Source organism: Mixophyes fleayi, chromosome 1 (assembly GCF_038048845.1).
Source record: "Mixophyes fleayi isolate aMixFle1 chromosome 1, aMixFle1.hap1, whole genome shotgun sequence".
In the NCBI taxonomy this organism is placed as follows: domain Eukaryota; kingdom Metazoa; phylum Chordata; class Amphibia; order Anura; family Limnodynastidae; genus Mixophyes; species Mixophyes fleayi.
This window is the reverse complement of record NC_134402.1, coordinates 190,064,789-190,086,446: the sequence shown is the minus strand read 5'-3', so window position 1 is coordinate 190,086,446 and position 21,658 is coordinate 190,064,789. Positions and strand designations below refer to the sequence as shown.

Genomic DNA, 21,658 nt, shown 5'->3' with positions numbered 1-21,658 from the left:
AACAAGCCCATTAACAACAACTGCTTCTGAATCTACGACAACAGAAGTGACAACTCTATCAACAACGTCAGTAACAACAGATTCAACAACTACACCTGTTACAACTGTAACTACAACATTTTTACCAACAACATCTTCAACTATTGCAACAACAACAGAAACAACTACGCCTCTAACAACAAACCCAGTAACAACTGCCTCTGAATCTACAACAACAGAAGTGACAACTCTAACAACAAATCCAATAACAACAGATACATCAACAACTACACCAATAACAACTGTAAATACAACAGTTTTACCAACAACAACAGAAACTATTCCAACAACAACAGAAACAACTACATCTCTAACAACAAGCCCATTAACAACAACTGCTTCTGAATCTACGACAACAGAAGTGACAACTCTATCAACAACGTCAGTAACAACAGATACAACAACTACACCTGTTACAACTGTAACTACAACATTTTTACCAACAACATCTTCAACTATTGCAACAACAACAGAAACAACTACATCTCTAGCAACAAGCTCATTAACAACAACTGCTTCTGAATCTACAACCACAGAGGGCACAACTCTAACAACAACTCCAGTAACAACAGATACAACAACTACACCTGTAACAACTGTAACTACAACATTTTTACCAACAACATCTTCAACTATTGCAACAACAACAGAAACAACTACATCTCTAACAACAAACCCAGTAACAACAACTGCCTCTGAATCTACAACAACAGAAGAGACAACTCTAACAACAACTCCAATAACAACAGATGCATCAACAACTACACCAATAACAACTGTAACTACAACAGTTTTACCAACAACAACAGAAACTATTCCAACAACAACAGAAACAACTATATCTCCAACAACAAGCCCATTAACAACAACTGCTTCTGAATCCAAGACAACAGAAGTAACAACTCTATCAACAACGTCAGTAACAACAGATTCAACAACTTCACCTGTTACAACTGTAACTACAACATTTTTACCAACAACATCTTCAACTATTGCAACAACAACAGAAACAACTACATCTCTAACAACAAACCCAATAACAACAACTGCCTCTGAATCTACAACAACAGAAGTGACAACTCTAACAACAACTCCAATAACAACAGATACATCAACAACTACACCAATAACAACTGTAATTACAACAGTTTTACCATCAACAACAGAAACTATTCCAACAACAACAGAAACAACTAAATCTCTAACAACAAGCCCAATACCAACAACTTTTTCTGAATCTACGACAACAGAAGTGACAACTCTATCAACAACGTCAGTAACAACAGATTCAACAACTACACCTGTTACAACTGTAACTACAACATTTTTACCAACAAAATCTTCAACTATTGCAACAACAACAGAAACAACTACATCTCTAACAACAAACCCAATAACAACAACTGCCTCTGAATCTACAACAACAGAAGTGACAACTCTAACAACAACTCCAATAACAACAGATACATCAACAACTACACCAATAACAACTGTAACTACAACAGTTTTACCAACAACAACAGATACTATTCCAACAACAACAGAAACAACTATATCTCCAACAACAAGCCCATTAACAACAACTGCTTCTGAATCTACGACAACAGAAGTGACAACTCTATCAACAACGTCAGTAACAACAGATTCAACAACTACACCTGTTACAACTGTAACTACAACATTTTTACCAACAACATCTTCAACTATTACAACAACAACAGAAACAACTACACCTCTAACAACAAACCCAGTAACAACTGCCTCTGAATCTACAACAACAGAAGTGACAACTCTAACAACAAATCCAATAACAACAGATACATCAACAACTACACCAATAACAACTGTAACTACAACAGTTTTACCAACAACAACAGATACTATTCCAACAACAACAGAAACAACTACATCTCTAACAACAAGCTCATTAACAACAACTGCTTCTGAATCTACAACCACAGAGGGCACAACTCTAACAACAACTCCAGTAACAACAGATACAACAACTACACCTGTAACAACTGTAACTACAACATTTTTACCAACAACATCTTCAACTATTGCAACAACAACAGAAACAACTACATCTCTAACAACAAACCCAATAACAACAACTGCCTCTGAATCTACAACAACAGAAGTGACAACTCTAACAACAACTCCAATAACAACAGATACATCAACAACTACACCAATAACAACTGTAATTACAACAGTTTTACCATCAACAACAGAAACTATTCCAACAACAACAGAAACAACTAAATCTCTAACAACAAGCCCAATACCAACAACTGCTTCTGAATCTACGACAACAGAAGTGACAACTCTATCAACAACATCAGTAACAACAGATTCAACAACTACACCTGTTACAACTGTAACTACAACATTTTTACCAACAACATCTTCAACTATTGCAACAACAACAGAAACAACTACACCTCTAACAACAAACCCAGTAACAACTGCCTCTGAATCTACAACAACAGAAGTGACAACTCTAACAACAAATCCAATAACAACAGATACATCAACAACTACACCAATAACAACTGTAACTACAACAGTTTTACCAACAACAACAGAAACTATTCCAACAACAACAGAAACAACTACATCTCTAACAACAAGCCTATTAACAACAACTGCTTCTGAATCTACGACAACAGAAGTGACAACTCTATCAACAACGTCAGTAACAACAGATACAACAACTACACCTGTTACAACTGTAACTACAACATTTTTACCAACAACATCTTCAACTATTGCAACAACAACAGAAACAACTACATCTCTAACAACAAGCCCATTAACAACAACTGCTTCTGAATCTACAACCACAGAGGGCACAACTCTAACAACAACTCCAGTAACAACAGATACAACAACTACACCTGTAACAACTGTAACTACAACATTTTTACCAACAACATCTTCAACTATTGCAACAACAACAGAAACAACTACATCTCTAACAAAAAACCCAGTAACAACAACTGCCTCTGAATCTACAACAACAGAAGAGACAACTCTAACAACAACTCCAATAACAACAGATGCATCAACAACTACACCAATAACAACTGTAACTACAACAGTTTTACCGACAACAACAGAAACTATTTCAACAACAACAGAAACAACTATATCTCCAACAACAAGCCCATTAACAACAACTGCTTCTGAATCTACGACAACAGAAGTAACAACTCTATCAACAACGTCAGTAACAACAGATTCAACAACTACACCTGTTACAACTGTAACTACAACATTTTTACCAACAACATCTTCAACTATTGCAACAACAACAGAAACAACTACATCTCTAACAAGAAACCCAGTAACAACAACTGCCTCTGAATCAACAACAACAGAAGTGACAACTCTAACAACAAATCCAATAACAACAGATACATCAACAACTACACCAATAACAACTGTAACTACAACAGTTTTACCAACAACAGCAGAAACTATTCCAACAACAACAGAAACAACTACATCTCTAACAACAAGCCCATTAACAACAACTGCTTCTGAATCTACAACCACAGAGGGCACAACTCTCACAACAACTCCAGTAACAACAGATTCAACAACTACACCTGTAACACCTGTAACTACAACAGTTTTACCAACAACATCTTCAACTATTGCAACAACAACAGAAACAACTACATCCCTAACAACAAACCTATTAACAACAACTTCCTCTGAATCTATGACAACAGAAGTGACAACTCTAACAACAACTCCAATAACAACAGATACATCAACAACTACACCAATAACAATTGTAACTACAACAGTTTTACCAACAACAACCAAAACTATTGCAACAGCAACAACAGAAACAACTACATCTTTAACAACAAGCCCATTAGCAACAACTGCTTCTGAATCTACAACAACAGAAGTGACAACTCTATCAACAACTCCAGCAATTACAGAAACAAAAACTACAGCTGTAACAACTCTAACTACAACAGTTTCATCAACAACATCTTCAACAACTTCTTCAGAACTTACAGCAGCAGAAGTCACAATTCGACCCACAACTCCAGTAACAACAGATACACCAACAACATCAGCAACAACATTTACATCATTGTTGTCAACAGGTAAGCACACATGCATACAACATATACTTTGGATGCGGATACATGAGCGTAAGTGCATCCTGGCACTTGTGGAGTAACATGTGTGCAGTATAAAGTTTCCCCCATCAAGTGTTGCCCTAACATAAATAATTATTGCCCCTATAAGCAATCAAAAAGTATTTCTCTCAATATAGTTATGTATTAATATTACTGCCATAATAAAATATTACAATAATTTTACCTGCTTAATGTAATGAAAAATAACATTTGTCCCCATAAGTTAATAATAAATTATTTTTTCCCCCTTGATCAATAAATAATTCATAAAATAATATTGTCTCCTTTTATATTTTTAATCTCAAGATAGTTCACAGTTCATGCTGTTTGTGTGATCTAGCAGAAACAGGTCTAAATGTACTGGCATTTTTTTCTTGGTAATATTGACTAGTTGTTTTGAAACGGCCACACATCGCCAGTAGTTTAACATTCCAGCCTCAAAAAACAGCCTATAGTCAGTGTCGGCCTGGGACTTGAAGGGCCCACCGGGGGACTGCAACACCAGGGACCCACCAGAGGGTGTGTGGCCAGCTATCATAGTGGCGTGACCAGACACTAGATGGGGAGTGGTCAGCTCACAAAGGACAGCTAGCACCATAAGTATATAAAGTATGTAGTGTAGTATATAAAGTATGTAGTGTGTATATAAATATTACATGGTGCTGACCTGTGACTTAGATTTTGCAGAACAGTCACCAAAAATCGGGATTGTCCCACTAGACCAGATTTGACTAACCTGTGGCACTCCAGGTGTTGTGAAAGTACAAGCCCCAGCATGATTTGCCAATATATAGAAGCTTATTGCTGGATGGGTATGCTGGGACTTGTAGTTTCACAGCACCTGCAGTGCCACAGGTTAGCCAAACCTGCACTAGACTCAGAAAATTTGACAGACTGTCCTACCTGTTCTTGTCACTTTACCACCTGTGGCTGCTGGTTTCTTTAGTTGCGACTTGTCTGGATCCTGGAATGTTGAGGGCCCTATTTGGAAAAAATAATGGGTACATTTAGAAAATTCCAACCAGCCCCGGCATTAAATAATTAGGGCCCACAATTAATACTTAGGCCTTCCTCCAGCCCCAACATTAAATTCATAGTATGCCCATTTAATAAATAAACCTGATACCCTCCTTCCAAACAGCCCCAGCAATAAATTAATAGCATTTACATTTAATACATCCATTTCCCACAACCATTCCCAGCATTAAATAATATTCACATTTAATAGATGGTCCTACTCCCCACACTTTGCCCCACATTCAATTATAGACCCAAAACACCTCAGGATTAAATTAAAACTCCCATCACCCCCTCCCTATAGTGTTCTCTGTGCAGCCCCCCACCCTATAGTTTAGTATAGAACGGTAGCCCACCTATAGTTTAGTATAGTTAGCCCCCCTCTGCCGCACAGTAGTGCCCCCAAACAATATTATGTCACAGAGGAGTGCCCCCAATGTTATCCCACACAGTAGTACCAAAAATTCACAAATGCCACGCTATAGTGTCCTCTAACTCATATTTTACCTGCAATAGTGCCGCCCAATTCATATATATATATGATGTGACACATTTATATATATATACATATGGCGACTGCAGACACCAGAGACCCATATCTACTGGCTCGTTGGAAATCCTGAAGGATATATGATCAGCTACATCCAGGATGTTCCCCTCATTTGATGAGCTTTAAAGATCATTTATCTGGTACGCACATTCACTACACGAGTGGTTGGTGTTTATGTACTATATATCACATTAAGACCAAAGATCTATTCTATTGGTAGTAGGGGATTATTTCAGACCAATCTGGTCTAAAAGTTACTTGTATTGTAACAATATTACACTATTGTGCGCCTCCTCTTTACATTTTGTTTCTATATATATACATATATATATGACATATATATATATATATATATATATATATATATATATGCCGTGATAGCACAAAAAATGTAAACAAGTGGCTGAAAGCTACTTACCCATATGTTGATTGTAGAAGCCTCTCTGCTCCTTGATGCTCCCACTGCATCAGGCAATCAGTTGACAGGAGGAGGGGGCGGGTCACATGATCGCAGCTGGGATCACATTTGAAGCAGCGCGGGACGCCGGGGAGGACAGCGGGCTTCCTAGTGCGGACAACGGGTCCCCAGGGGCAGCTATGCCCACTTTTAAATGGGTGTGTGGCCGTAAGGCAGCGGGGCCTACCGGTGATTTTTCCCGTATCCTGGTGGGCCAGTCAGACGCTGCCTATAGTAAATGCGGTGGTTTGGAGTGCTAAACCATCTGAAATTTGCAGCAATGTGCAGTGGTATTGAAACTCAGCCAAACATGCATTTTTGTGAAAGTACTGTAGCCTTTAATATGAATAAGCTCATAGAAAGCTTTATATGTGCACATAAGCAAAGTACTTTAAAGTCAATGACATGATCATGCGCATAGAAAATAGTACCACAGCAAACAACCAAATTGTTTGGCAATATTATGGTATACAATGGTAATCTTGTGGGGATTTTTTCTGTTACCATTACCATAGTAATTTCCACAAGGATGGGTAAGAAAGTTATCTATGAAGAATTGTGCAGTATGAAATCACTTTTGATGTTTTTTTACTGAAGTTTAGTTTCACTGTACATGAATTAATGACTTTTTCACTTTGGATAACCCTCTTGTTAATCTAAATCCATGTCCCTCTTGTACAGCAAACTGGAGATCACCATGTTACCCAAAGTCAAGAGCCAGGTCACGTAGTAGTTCTCTGTCTTGTAGGAATAAAACCATGCATAGATTTTCAACAGAGATGTATTGAAGCTGTGGATTAAAGAGCTGTGTAGGGTGTATAATGTGCACCTTTCCACTGCAACAGTTGCATCTTTAATTAAGGAAATTAAGGGGCGCCCCTATATTCTCTTTATATTGCCGTTTACATTCACGGAATTCATAATCTTATTCAAGTTCTGAAAAATTTAAATTGCGAGAATTTAATAAGCTGGTTAATATACGGTGATGTAAATTTAAGCTTGCAGATGTCATATATGCATCTATTCATTAGCAAATGCTATTCCGTGAGTAATCAACATGTCCACTATTTTTACATGTATTGACTTGTTTGCTATTTCCTTGTACACGCAAAATACATCACTGTACCAGTTATGATGGGTGCTGTTTTTACTATAGATACTGTTTAAAATCACATTCAAAGCTTACTTTATAGCAACAATCTCTTACGGCGAAAACGGGCAATAGCATTTTCCTAATAAATATGCCCTTATAACTGGGTGCTCTCGGGTTTTTAAGTAAAAGTACCTAATTTGAGACCTGTCTTCTGTTTAAAAAGCACCTGAAACAGATTAGAAATTGACAGGGAATAGTACCATAACATAATATACAATTTTTTATAAAATAATTTTTAAAAAAATCACCAAATTACAGATAAGTTAGTGAAAACGACCAAATGAAAACAGATGTTTAGATAGAGATAAATAAAATTTGTGATCACATACGTAGTTGTAAAGCGTGAAGTCAGCAAGTAGAATAATTAGAAAAACAGTTTATATTGTTAAGGCTGAAATAGAAATGCTATTCAATTTCTTGTTATAGATAGATGAATTTTATTTGCAAACTAATTTGACTACTATTTTTTCTGCTACTAAATGATCAGCAAATACACCAGCTTTGACAACCACTAAATTGATTCTGGATGCATCAACAACAAGCAAGATAACAGCTGCTTCACCCACTACCACTGGAACAACAGCATTGTTAACTACACAGGGTAAGATTGTGATGATTTGTTTTACTATAGACTAAAGTGAACACTAAATATACATAGTTTGTTTTTATATAAAGAAATCCAGCTTAACGAAGTCTGGTCTACCTTCTGTAACTCTTCTGCCATATAGGTATATGTTATAGTCTTCATTAAAGTATCTTCAGGATTTATGACCAGGGGCTGGCTGACAGATTTTTGAAAAGTGGGCGACTCTCGGCTCAGCCGCCTAATAAGAACATTTCAAAGGAAAAAATGCAGGTTGACCAGTGACCCAGCCCAAGGTAGCCCATTATGGGACCAGCCCAGCCAGGCCATGATTTTGATATTGAGTTTGATGATCATACAGAAATATGTTTATTTGAATTATGTATCATTTCGTATGAAACAGAAATAAGAGGGGTAATTTCTAGTGCTAAAAACTGTGTTTGTGCTGCAGAAAAGCTGTTTTCTTCCTGGGTTCTGATATCAAGCTCCTATTTTTGTTCTTTTTGTTTTTGGCGTAGGACAGGGATTGATACTGCAAGATGGCAATGATTGCAGTTATTTGCTCAAAATAAGAAGTTGACATAGCCAGACAGAGCTGTTAAAGCCAGTTTTATATCACTGCATGGTAGTTCTTAGTAACGAGTTCTTACTGTTAATAGGATGTCTTTTGCACCGTTTATGTGCATTTCAGAGGGAAAGTGAAATAGTGCAATGTTCCTTATTGACATTAGTTATATAAAACAAAAATAGGATTAAATGAGCAATATACTGGAAGAAAATAAAGTTTTAATTAATTAAATAATGAGGTAGACCATATGTGATTTTAAGTATAACTTTCAGATGCTGCTTTTACATTTGATCACTGTGCAGACTTCACTCACATTACAAATCCAGAAGGTTCAAAATCTAGAAATTGAAAGTTTATAATTGCTGTTGCTTAGGTATTTGTTCATAAACACAGACCAGGGATGTAACTAGAACTGTGGGAGCCCCTTTGCAAAAGTTTGAAGGGGCCCTCAAGGTTTCTAGAACACCCTGCACTTCCCTCTCTCACCTTGCAATCCGTTCCACAACTCTGAACTTCACTTCCTGCTCAGAGAGGAAGGAGACACCAGATTTTCTGTCTCCTCTGGACTTATTATATTTTAGGAGCCCCAGAGTGCCAGGTTACATGCACAGCATTATTGGGCTTCAGCTCATACTTGCCAACTCTCCCGGAATATCCGGGAGACTCCCGAAATCTGGGTCAGTCTCCGGGGGCTCCAGGGAGAGAGGACAATTCTCCCGATTCCCGGGTGGCTGTGGAAAGTAAATAGTTTTTCATCCAATAAAACTAGGAGGCGAGGCCTCAATGACGTGACCATGACACCAATAAGCCCCGCCTCCTAGTTTTATTGGATGAAAAGCCTGGTGACAGTTTTGGGGGTGGGGCTAACGGCACAATTCTTCAAGCCCCGCCCCCACACACCCACCTGACCCCCGGACCTCCCTGGACTTAACCTGCCAATGTTGGCAACTATGCTTCAGCTGTCACACAGCAGGGAGCTCATTAAGTTCCTTACTAGCTGTTGACATAGCAACAGGGAGCAGAGCCTGGAATAGCAAGGATAGCAGCTACACAGGTGACCCTGATAGGCTGACTCAGCTGTTTGTCCTTGGTTGAGCAGCTATACAATACAAGTTAACCCGTGCATGATACTCATGCATTCTAGTCAAATCAAGCTACTTAAGGTGTTAAAAAGGTTCTTGTCATGCATTTGGGCCTAGCCCAGGCCTCCTCAGGGAAAGAGCGTTACTTCCCAATGCAAGCGCCCTTTTTTAACGTGGTTTTGTCCACATGCCACCACCTCATCATTTTTCTCCATCACCTCATCCTTCATCTTCATCGCCACATCCTTCATCAAGCTACTTAAGGTGTTAAAAACTCCCCACTGTCACCCCCGGCAACCACCAACCACTCCCAACTGTCACTTCTCCTTCAAGAAATATACAGGTCAGTGTATAACTCTGCCCAGCAGGTGGCGCTGCAGATTTTTTTTTTTTTTCACACACGCCACTAGGCATTTATTCGTTTTGTTTGATTTTAGACACAGTGCTGTAAATCACAGAAAAATATCTTATCCAAAAAAAACCAAATATATACACATATCATACTTGCTCACCCTCCAGGTAGGTCTCCTGGACTCCTGGGAGAGCATGTTAGAATAGTGGGCTGCTTAATGACACAATTCACGGCAAATAGCATCATTTTGGCTCCCATGTCTTCACAGAATCGCATGGGGGGAGTTTAAATAATCTGATTCATAACAACCCACAGTCGCACTTCACCTGCCTTCAAAGATCTGTCGAAGGTGTAACAAAAAAGTCAGCAAAAATGATATACACCGATTAGCCACAACATTAAAACCATTTACAAGTGAAGTGAATAACATTAATTATCTCCTTACAATGCCACCAGTCGAGGGTTGGAATATATTAGGCAGCAAGTGAACAGTCAGTTTTTGAAGTTGATGTGGTGGAAGCATCTTTGATAACAGCCAAAATGGCAGGTCTTTGTGGGGTGTTCCCAATATGCAATGGTTAGTACCTACCAAAAGTAGTCCTAGAAAGGATAACCAGTGAACCGGCGATAGGGTCATGGGCTCCCAAGGCACATTAACGTGTATGGTGAGTGGTAAAGGCTAGCCTGTCTGCCCCAATCCCACAAAAGACCTACTGTAACATAAATTACTGAAAAGTTAATTCTAGCTAGGATAAAAAAAAGTTACAAAACACAATTCATCACAGCTTACTGTGCTAAAGGGTTGAGTAGCAAAAGATCTGTCACATTGCCCATGCTCACCCCTATCTGTCTTGGAAAGTGGATATAATTGGGCTTGTGAGCGCCAGATCTGAACCATGGGGTCAATAAAGACGGTGGTCTGGTCTGATGAATCACTTTTTTTTTATATATAGATACATCAACAACTGCGCCAATAACAACTGTAATTACAGCAGTTTTACCAACAACATCTTCAACTATTGCAACAACAGCAGAAACAACTACATCTCTAACAGCAAACCCAGTAACAACAACTGCTTCTGAATCAACAACAACAGAGGTCACAACTCTAACAACAACTCCAGTAACAACAGATACATCAACAACTACACCAATAACAACTGTAACTACAACAGTTTTACCAACAACAACAGAAACTATTCCAACAACAACAGAAACTATTCCAACAACAACAGAAACAACTACATCTCTAACAACAAGCCCATTAATAACAACTGCTTCTGAATCTACAACCACAGAGGTGACAACTCAATCAACAAGTCCAGTAACAACAGATACAACAACTATACTTGTAACAAGTTTAACTACAACAGTTTTACCAACAACATCATCAACTCTTCCATCAACAACACAGACAGCTACATCTCAAACAACAAGCCCATTAATAACAACTGCTTCTGAATCTACAACCACAGAGGTGACAACTCTAACAACAACTCCAATAACAACAGATACAACAACTAAACCTGTAACAACTGTAACTTCAACAGTTTTACCAATAACATCTTCAACTATTGCAACAACAACAGAAACAACTACATCTCTAACAACAAACCCAGTAACAACAACTGCTTCTGAATCTACGACAACAGAAGTGACAACTATAACAACAATTCCAATAACAACACATACATCAAATACTACACCAATAACAACTGTAACTACAACAGTTTTACCAACAACAACAACAGAAACTATTCCAACAGCAACAGAAACAACTACATCTCTAACAACAAGCCCATTAATAACAACTGCTTCTGAATCTACAACCACAGAGGTGACAACTCAATCAACAACTCCAATAACAACAGATACAACAACTGCACCTGTAACAACTTTAACTACAACAGTTTTACCAACAACATCTTCAACTATTGCAACAACAACAACAGAAACAACTACATCTCTAACAACAAGCCCATTAACAACAACTGCTTCTGAATCTACAACCACAGAGGGCACAACTCTAACAACAACTCCAGTAACAACAGATACAACAACTACACCTGTTTTAACTGTAACTACAACAGTTTTACCAACAACATCTTCAACTATTGCAACAACCACAGAAACAACTACATCTCTAACAACAAACCCATTAACAACAACTGCTTCTGAATTAACAACAACAGAGGTCACAGCTATAACAACAACTCCAGTAACAACAGATACAACAACTATACTTGTAACAAGTGTAACTACAACAGTTTTACCAACAACATCATCAACTCTTCCATCAACAACACAAACAGCTACATCTCAAACAACAAGCCCACTAACAACGACTGCTTCTGAATCAACAACAGCAGAGGTCACAACTCTGACAACAACTCCAGTAAGAACAGATACAACAACTAGACCTGTACCAACTGTAACTACAACAGTTTTACCAACAACATTTTCAACAACAACAGAAACAACTACATCTCTAACAACAAACCCAGTAACAACAACTCCCTCTGAATCTACGACAACAGAAGTGACAACTCTAACAACAACTCCAATAACAACAGATACATCAACAACTACACCAATAACAACTGTAACTACAACAGTTTTACCAACAACAACAGAAACTATTCCAACAACAGAAACAACTACATCTCTATCAACAAGCCCATTAACAACAACTGCTTCTGAATCTACAACCACAGAGGGCACAACTCTAGCAACAACTCCAAAAACAACAACTTTACCTGTAACAACTGTAACCACAACAGTTTTACCAAGAACATCTTCAACTACTGCAACAACAACAGAAACAACTACATCTCTAACATCAAACCCAGTAAAAACAACTGCTTCTGAATCTACAACCACAGAGGTGACAACTCTATCAACAAGTCCAGTAACAACAGATACAACAACTACACCTGTAACAACTGTAACTTCAACAGTTTTACCAACAACATCTTCAACTATTGCAACAACAACAGAAACAACTACATCTCTAACAACAAACCCAGTTACAACAACTGCCTCTGAATCTACGACAACAGAAGTGACAACTCTAACACCAACTCCAATAACAACAGATACATCAAATACTACACCAATAAAAACTGTAACTACAACAGTTTTACCAACAACAACAGAAACTATTCCAACAGCAACAGAAACAACTACATCTCTAACAACAAGCCCATTAATAACAACTGCTTCTGAATCTACAACCACAGAGGTGACAACTCAATCAACAAGTCCAGTAACAACAGATACAACAACTATACTTTTAACAAGTTTAACTACAACAGTTTTACCAACAACATCATCAACTCTTCCATCAACAACACAGACAGCTACATCTCAAACAACAAGCCCATTAATAACAACTGCTTCTGAATCTACAACCACAGAGGTGACAACTCTAACAACAACTCCAATAACAACAGATACAACAACTAAACCTGTAACAACTGTAACTACAACAGTTTTTTCAATAACATCTTCAACTATTGCAACAACAACAGAAACAACTACATCTCTAACAACAAACCCAGTAACAACAACTGCTTCTGAATCTACGACAACAGAAGTGACAACTCTAACAACAATTCCAATAACAACACATACATCAAATACTACACCAATAACAACTGTAACTACAACAGTTTTACCAACAACAACAGAAACTATTCCAACAGCAACAGAAACAACTACATCTCTAACAACAAGCCCATTAATAACAACTGCTTCTGAATCTACAACCACAGAGGTGACAACTCAATCAACAACTCCAGTAACAACAGATACAACAACTGCACCTGTAACAACTTTAACTACAACAGTTTTACCAACAACATCTTCAACTATTGCAACAACAACAACAGAAACAACTACATCTCTAACAACAAGCCCATTAACAACAACTGCTTCTGAATCTACAACCACAGAGGGCACAACTCTAACAACAACTCCAGTAACAACAGATACAATAACTACACCTGTTTTAACTGTAACTACAACAGTTTTACCAACAACATCTTCAACTATTGCAACAACCACAGAAACAACTACATCTCTAACAACAAACCCAATAACAACAACTGCTTCTGAATTAACAACAACAGAGGTCACAGCTCTAACAACAACTCCAATAACAACAGATACAACAACTATACTTGTAACAAGTGTAACTACAACAGTTTTACCAACAACATCATCAACTCTTCCATCAACAACACAAACAGCTACATCTCAAACAACAAGCCCACTAACAACGACTGCTTCTGAATCAACAACAGCAGAGGTCACAACTCTGACAACAACTCCAGTAAGAACAGATACAACAACTAGACCTGTAACAACTGTAACTACAACAGTTTTACCAACAACATTTTCAACAACAACAGAAACAACTACATCTCTAACAACAAACCCAGTAACAACAACTCCCTCTGAATCTACGACAACAGAAGTGACAACTCTAACAACAACTCCAATAACAACATATACATCAACAACTACACCAATAACAACTGTAACTACAACAGTTTTACCAACAACAACAGAAACTATTCCAACAACAGAAACAACTACATCTCTATCAACAAGCCCATTAACAACAACTGCTTCTGAATCTACAACCACAGAGGGCACAACTCTAGCAACAACTCCAAAAACAACAGATACAACAACTTTACCTGTAACAACTGTAACCACAACAGTTTTACCAAGAACATCTTCAACTACTGCAACAACAACAGAAACAACTACATCTCTAACATCAAACCCAGTAAAAACAACTGCTTCTGAATCTACAACCACAGAGGTGACAACTCTATCAACAAGTCCAGTAACAACAGATACAACAACTACACCTGTAACAACTGTAACTTCAACAGTTTTACCAACAACATCTTCAACTATTGCAACAACAACAGAAACAACTACATTTCTAACAACAAACCCAGTTACAACAACTGCCTCTGAATCTACGACAACAGAAGTGACAACTCTAACACCAACTCCAATAACAACAGATACATCAAATACTACACCAATAACAACTGTAACTACAACAGTTTTACCAACAACAACAGAAACTATTCCAACAGCAACAGAAACAACTACATCTCTAACAACAAGCCCATTAATAACAACTGCTTCTGAATCTACAACCACAGAGGTGACAACTCAATCAACAAGTCCAGTAACAACAGATACAACAACTATACTTTTAACAAGTTTAACTACAACAGTTTTACCAACAACATCATCAACTCTTCCATCAACAACACAGACAGCTACATCTCAAACAACAAGCCCATTAATAACAACTGCTTCTGAATCTACAACCACAGAGGTGACAACTCTAACAACAACTCCAATAACAACAGATACAGCAACTAAACCTGTAACAACTGTAACTACAACAGTTTTACCAATAACATCTTCAACTATTGCAACAACAACAGAAACAACTACATCTCTAACAACAAACCCAGTAACAACAACTGCTTCTGAATCTACGACAACAGAAGTGACAACTCTAACAACAATTCCAATAACAACACATACATCAAATACTACACCAATAACAACTGTAACTACAACAGTTTTACCAACAGCAACAGAAACTATTCCAACAGCAACAGAAACAACTACATCTCTAACAACAAGCCCATTAATAACAACTGCTTCTGAATCTACAACCACAGAGGTGACAACTCAATCAACAAGTCCAGTAGCAACAGATAGAACAACTATACTTGTAACAAGTGTAACTACAACAGTTTTACCCACAACATCATCAACTCTTCCATCAACAACACAGACAGCTACATCTCAAACAACAAGCCCACTAACAACGACTGCTTCTGAATCAATAACAACACAGGTCACAACTCTAACAACAACTCCAGTAACAACAGATACAACAACTGCACCTGTAACAACTTTAACTACAACAGTTTTACCAACAACATCTTCAACTATTGCAACAACAACAACAGAAACAACTACATCTCTAACAACAAGCCTATTAACAACAACTGCTTCTGAATCTACAACCACAGAGGGCACAACTCTAACAACAACTCCAGTAACAACAGATACAACAAATACACCTGTAACAACTGTAACTACAACAACTTTACCAACAACACCTTCAACTATTGCAACAATAACAGAAGCAACTACATCTCTAACAACAAACCCAGTAACGACAACTGCCTCTGAATCTACAACAACAGAAGTGACAATTCTAACAACTCCAACAACTACACCTGTAACTACAACAGTTTTACCAACAACATCTTCAACTATTGCAACAACAACAACAGAGACAACTACATCTCTAACAACAAACCCAGTAACAACAACTGCCTCTGAATCTACGACAACAGAACTGACAACTCTAACAACAACTGCAATAACAACAGATGCATTAACAACTACACCAATAACAACTGTAACTACAACAGTTTTACTGACAACAACAGAAACTATTCCAACAACAACAGATACAACTACATCTCAAACAACAAGCCCACTAACAATGACTGGCTCTGAAACAACAACAACAGAGTTGACAACTCTTACAACTTCAGTAACAACAGATACAACAACTTCACCTGTAACAACTGTAACTACAACAGTTTTACCAACAACATCTTCAACTATTGCAACAACAATAAAAACAACTACATCTTTACCAACAAGCCCATTAGAAACAACTGCTTCTGAATCTACAACAACAGAAATGACAACTCTAACAACAATTCCAGTAACATCAGATACATCAACAACTACGCCGAAAACAGCTGTAACTACAACAGTTTTACCAATCACAACTGAAAGTATTGCAACAACACCACAAACAACTACATCGCTAACAACAAGCCCACTAACAACAACTGCCTCTGAATCTACAACAACAGAGGTGACAACTCTATCAACAAATCCAGCTACAACAGAAACAACAACTACAGCTGTAACAACTGTAACTACAACATTTTTACCAACAACATCTTCAACAACTTCTTCAGAACTTACAGCAGCAGAAGTGACAATTCGACCCACAACTCCAGTTACAGATACACCAACAACATCAGGAACAACATTTACATCATTGTTTTCGACAGGTAAGCCCATATGCATACAACATATATTTTGGATGTGGATACTTGGGCGCAAGTGCATCCTGGCACTAGTGGAGCCACATGTGTGCAGAATAAAGTTTCCCCCATCAAGTGTTGCCAAAACATAAATAATTATTGCCCCTATTAGCAATTATTAGCAATTAAAATGTATTCCTCACTTAATATAGTTATGTATTAATATTACTGCCATAATAAAATATTACAATAATATTACCTGCTTAATATAATGAAAAATAAAATTTTCCCCATGAGTTAATAATAAACAATTTTTTCACCCTTGATCAATAAATAATTCATAAAATAATAGTGCCTCCTTTTATGTTTTCACTCACAAGATAGTTCACACTTCATGCTGTTTGTGTGATCTAGCAGAAACGGGTCTAAATGTACTGGCATTTTTTTCTCTGCAATATTGACTAGGGGTTTTGAAACCACCACACATCAACGGTAGTTTAAGATTTCAGCCTCAAAACAGCCTATAGTCAGTGTTGGACTGGGGCATGAAGGGCCCACTGGGGGACTGCAACACTAGGGGCCCACCAGAGGAGGTGTGGCCAGCCATCATAGAGGCATGACCAGACACTAGAGGGGGAGTGGTCAGCTCACAAAGGACAGCTAGCACCATAGTATAGTATATAAAGAATGTAGTGTGTATATAAAGAGTACACAGTGTTGACCTGCGCCTTAGATTTTGCAGAACAGTTACAACCTGTGGCTGCTGGTTTCTTTAGTTGCGACTTGTCTGTATCCTGGAATGTTGAGGGCCCTATTTGGAAAAAATAATGGGTATATTTAGAAAATTCCAACCAGCCCCGGCATTAAATAAATTGGACCCACAATTAATACTTAGGCCTTGCTCCAGCCCCAACATTAAATTAATAGGATGCCCATTTAATAAATAAACCAGATACCCTCCCTCCAAACAGCCCCAGCAATAAATGAATAGCATTTACATTTAATAAATCCATTTCCCACAACCATTCCCAGCATTAAATAATATTCACATCTAATAGATAGCCCTGCTCCCCACAATCAGCCCCACATTCAATTATAGACCCAAAACACCTCAGCATTAAATTAAAGCTCCCATCATCCCCTCCCTATAGTGTTCTCTGTGCAGCCCCCCACCCTATAGTTTAGTATAGAGCGGCAGCCCACCTATAGTTTAGTATAGTCAGCCCCCCTATGCCACACAGTAGTGCCCCCAAACAATATTATGTCACACAGGAGTGCCCCCAATGTTATCCCACACAGTAGTGCCATGTTATGCCACACCATAGTACAAAAAATTCACAAATGCCACGCTACAGTGTCCCCTAACTCATATTTTACCTGCAATAGTGCTGCCCAATTCATATATATATGTGACACATTTATATATATATATATATATATATATATATACATATATATATATGACACATATATATATATATATATATATATATATATCTATATATATATATATATATATATCTATATATATATATATATGCCGTGATAGCACAAAAAATTTAAACAAGTGGCTGAAAGCTACTTACCCATATGTTGATTGTAGAAGCCTCTCTGCTCCTTGATGCTCCCACTGCATCAGGCAATCAGTTGACAGAAAGAGGGGGCGGGTCACATGATCGCAGCTGGGATCACATTTGAAGCAGCGCAGGACGCCGGGGAGGACAGCGGGCTCCCTAGTGCGGACAACGGGTCCCCAGGGGCAGCTATGCCCACTTTTAAATGGGTGTGTGGCCGTAAGGCAGCAGGGCCCAGCGGTGACTTTTCCGGTATCCTGGTGGGCCAGTCAGACGCTGCCTATAGTAAATGCGGTGGTTTGGAGTGCTAAACCATCTGAAATTTGCAGCAATGTGCAGTGGTATTGAAACTCAGCCAAACATGCATTTTTGTGAAAGTACTGTAGCCTTTAATATGAATAAACTCATAGAAAGCTTTATATGTGCACATAAGCAAAGTACTTTAAAGTCAATGACATGATCATGCGCATAGAAAATAGTACCACAGCAAACAACCAAATTGTTTGGCAATATTATGGTATACAATGGTAATCTTGTGGGGATTTTTTCTGTTACCATTACCATAGTAATTTCCACAAGGATGGGTAAGAAAGTTATTGATGAAGAATTGTGCAGTATGAAATCACTTTTGATGTTTTTTTACTGAAGTTTAGTTTCACTGTACATGAATTAATGACTTTTTCACTTTGGATAACCCTCTTGTTAATCTAAATCCATGTCCCTCTTGTACAGCAAACTGGAGATCACCATGTTACCTAAGGTCAAGAGCCAGGTCACGTAGTAGTTCTCTGTCTTGTAGGAATAAAACTATGCATAGATTTTCAACAGAGATGTATTGAAGCTGTGGATTTAAGAGCTGTGTAGGGTGTATAATGTGCACCTTTCCACTGCAACAGTTGCATCTTTAATTAAGGAAATTAAGGGGCGCCCCTATATTCTCTATATATCGCCGTTTACAGTCACGGAATTCATAATCTTATTCAAATTCTAAAAAAATTTAAATTGCGAGAATTTAATTAGCTGGTTAATATACGGTGATGTAAATTTAAGCTTGCAGATGTCATATATGCATCTATTCATTAGCAAATGCTATTCCGTGAGTAATCAACATGTCCACTATTTTTACATTTATTAACTGTTTTGATATTTCCTTGTATACGCAAAATACATCACTGTACCAGTTATGATGGGTGCTGTTTTTACTACAGATACTGTTTAAAATCACATTCAAAGCTTACTTTATAGCAACAATCTCTTACGGTGAATCGGGCAATAGCATTTTCCTAATAAATATGCCCTTATAACTGGGTGCTCTCGGGTTTTTAAGTGAAAGTACTTAATTTGAGACCTGTCTACTGTTTAAAAAGCACCTGAAACAGATTAGAATTTGACAGGGAATAGTAGCATAACATAATATACAATTTTTTATAAAATTATTTTTAAAAAGATCACCAAATTACAGATAAATAAGTGAAAACGACCAAATGAAAACAGATGTTTAGATACAGATAAATAAAATTTGTGATCACATACGTAGTTTTTAAAGGGTGAAGTCAGCAAGTAGAATAATTAGAAAAACAGTTTATATTGTTAAGGCTGAAATAGAAATGCTATTCAATTTCTTGTTATAGATAGATGAATTTTATTTGCAAACTAATCTGACTACTATTTTTTCTGCTACTATATGATCAGCAAATACACCAGCATTGACAACCACTAAATTGATTCTGGATGCATCAACAACAAGCAAGATAACAGCTGCTTCACCCACTACCACTGGAACAACAGCATTGTTAACTACACAGGGTAAGATTGTGATGATTTGTTTTACTATAGACTAAAGTGAACATTAAATGTACATAGCTTGTTTTTATATAAAGAAATCCAGCGTAACGAAGTCTGGTCTACCTTCTGTAACTCTTCTGCTATACAGGTATATGTTATATTCCACATTAAAGTATCTTCAGGATTTATGACCAGGGGCTGGCTGACAGATTTTAGCCCAGTGGGCGAGTCTCGGCTCAGCCACCTATTAAGAACATTTCAAAGGAAAAAATGCAGTTTGACCAGTGACCCAGCCCCATTATGGGACCAGCCCGGCCAGGCCATGATTTTTACATTGAGTTGGATGACGATACAGAAATATGTTTATTTGAATTATGTATCATTTCGTATGAAACAGAAATAGGAGGGGTCATTTCTAGTGATAAAAACTGTGTTTGTGCTGCAGAAAAGCTGTTTTCTTCCTGGCTTCTGATATCAAGCTCCTATTTTTGTTCTTTTTGTTTTTGGCATAGGACAGGGACTGAAACTGCAAGATGGCAATGATTGTAGTTATTTGCTCAAAATAAGAAGTTGACATAGCCAGACAGAGCTGTTAAAGCCAGTTTTACATCACTGCATGGTAGTTCTTAGTAACGAGTCCTTACTGTTAATAGGATGTTTTTTGCACCGTCTATGTGCATTTCAGAGGGAAAGTGAAATAGTGCAATGTTCCTTATTGACATTAGTTATATAAAACAAAAATAGGATTAAATGAGCAATATACTGGAAGAAAATAAAGTTTTAATTAATTAAATAATGAGGTAGACCATATGTGATTTTAAGTATAACTTTCAGATGCTGCTTTTACATTTAATCACTGTGCATACTTCACTCACATTACAAATCCAGTAGGTTCAAAATCTAGAAATTGAAAGTTTATAATTGCTGTTGCTTGGGTATTTGTTCATAAACACAGACCAGGGATGTAACTAGAACTGTGGGAGCCCCTTTGCAAAAGTTTGAAGGGGCCCTCAAGGTTTCTAGAACACCCTGCATTTCCCTCTCTCACCTTGCAATCCGTTCCACAACTCTGAACTTCACTTCCTGCTCAGAGGGGAAGGAGACACCAGATTTCCTGTCTCCTCTGGATTACTATATTTTAGGAGCCCCAGAGTGGCACGTTACATGCACAGCATTATTGGGCTTCAGCTCATACTTGCCAACTCTCCCGGAAT

The 21,658-nt window shown here is 37.7% G+C and overlaps 1 protein-coding gene across 1 annotated transcript in view; it reads left to right on the top strand.

Annotated features, from left to right (window-relative positions):
- Positions 1-3,725: 3,725 nt before the first annotated feature.
- LOC142142140 (uncharacterized) overlaps positions 3,726-21,658 on the top strand; it is a 59,338-nt gene continuing 41,405 nt past the window's right edge. The window contains exons 1-3 of the mRNA XM_075200352.1: positions 3,726-4,169; positions 7,870-7,983; positions 20,352-20,465. Coding sequence (XP_075056453.1) covers positions 3,770-4,169; positions 7,870-7,983; positions 20,352-20,465 — 628 coding nt within the window. The 5' untranslated portion in view covers positions 3,726-3,769. The remainder of the gene's footprint in view (positions 4,170-7,869; positions 7,984-20,351; positions 20,466-21,658) is intronic.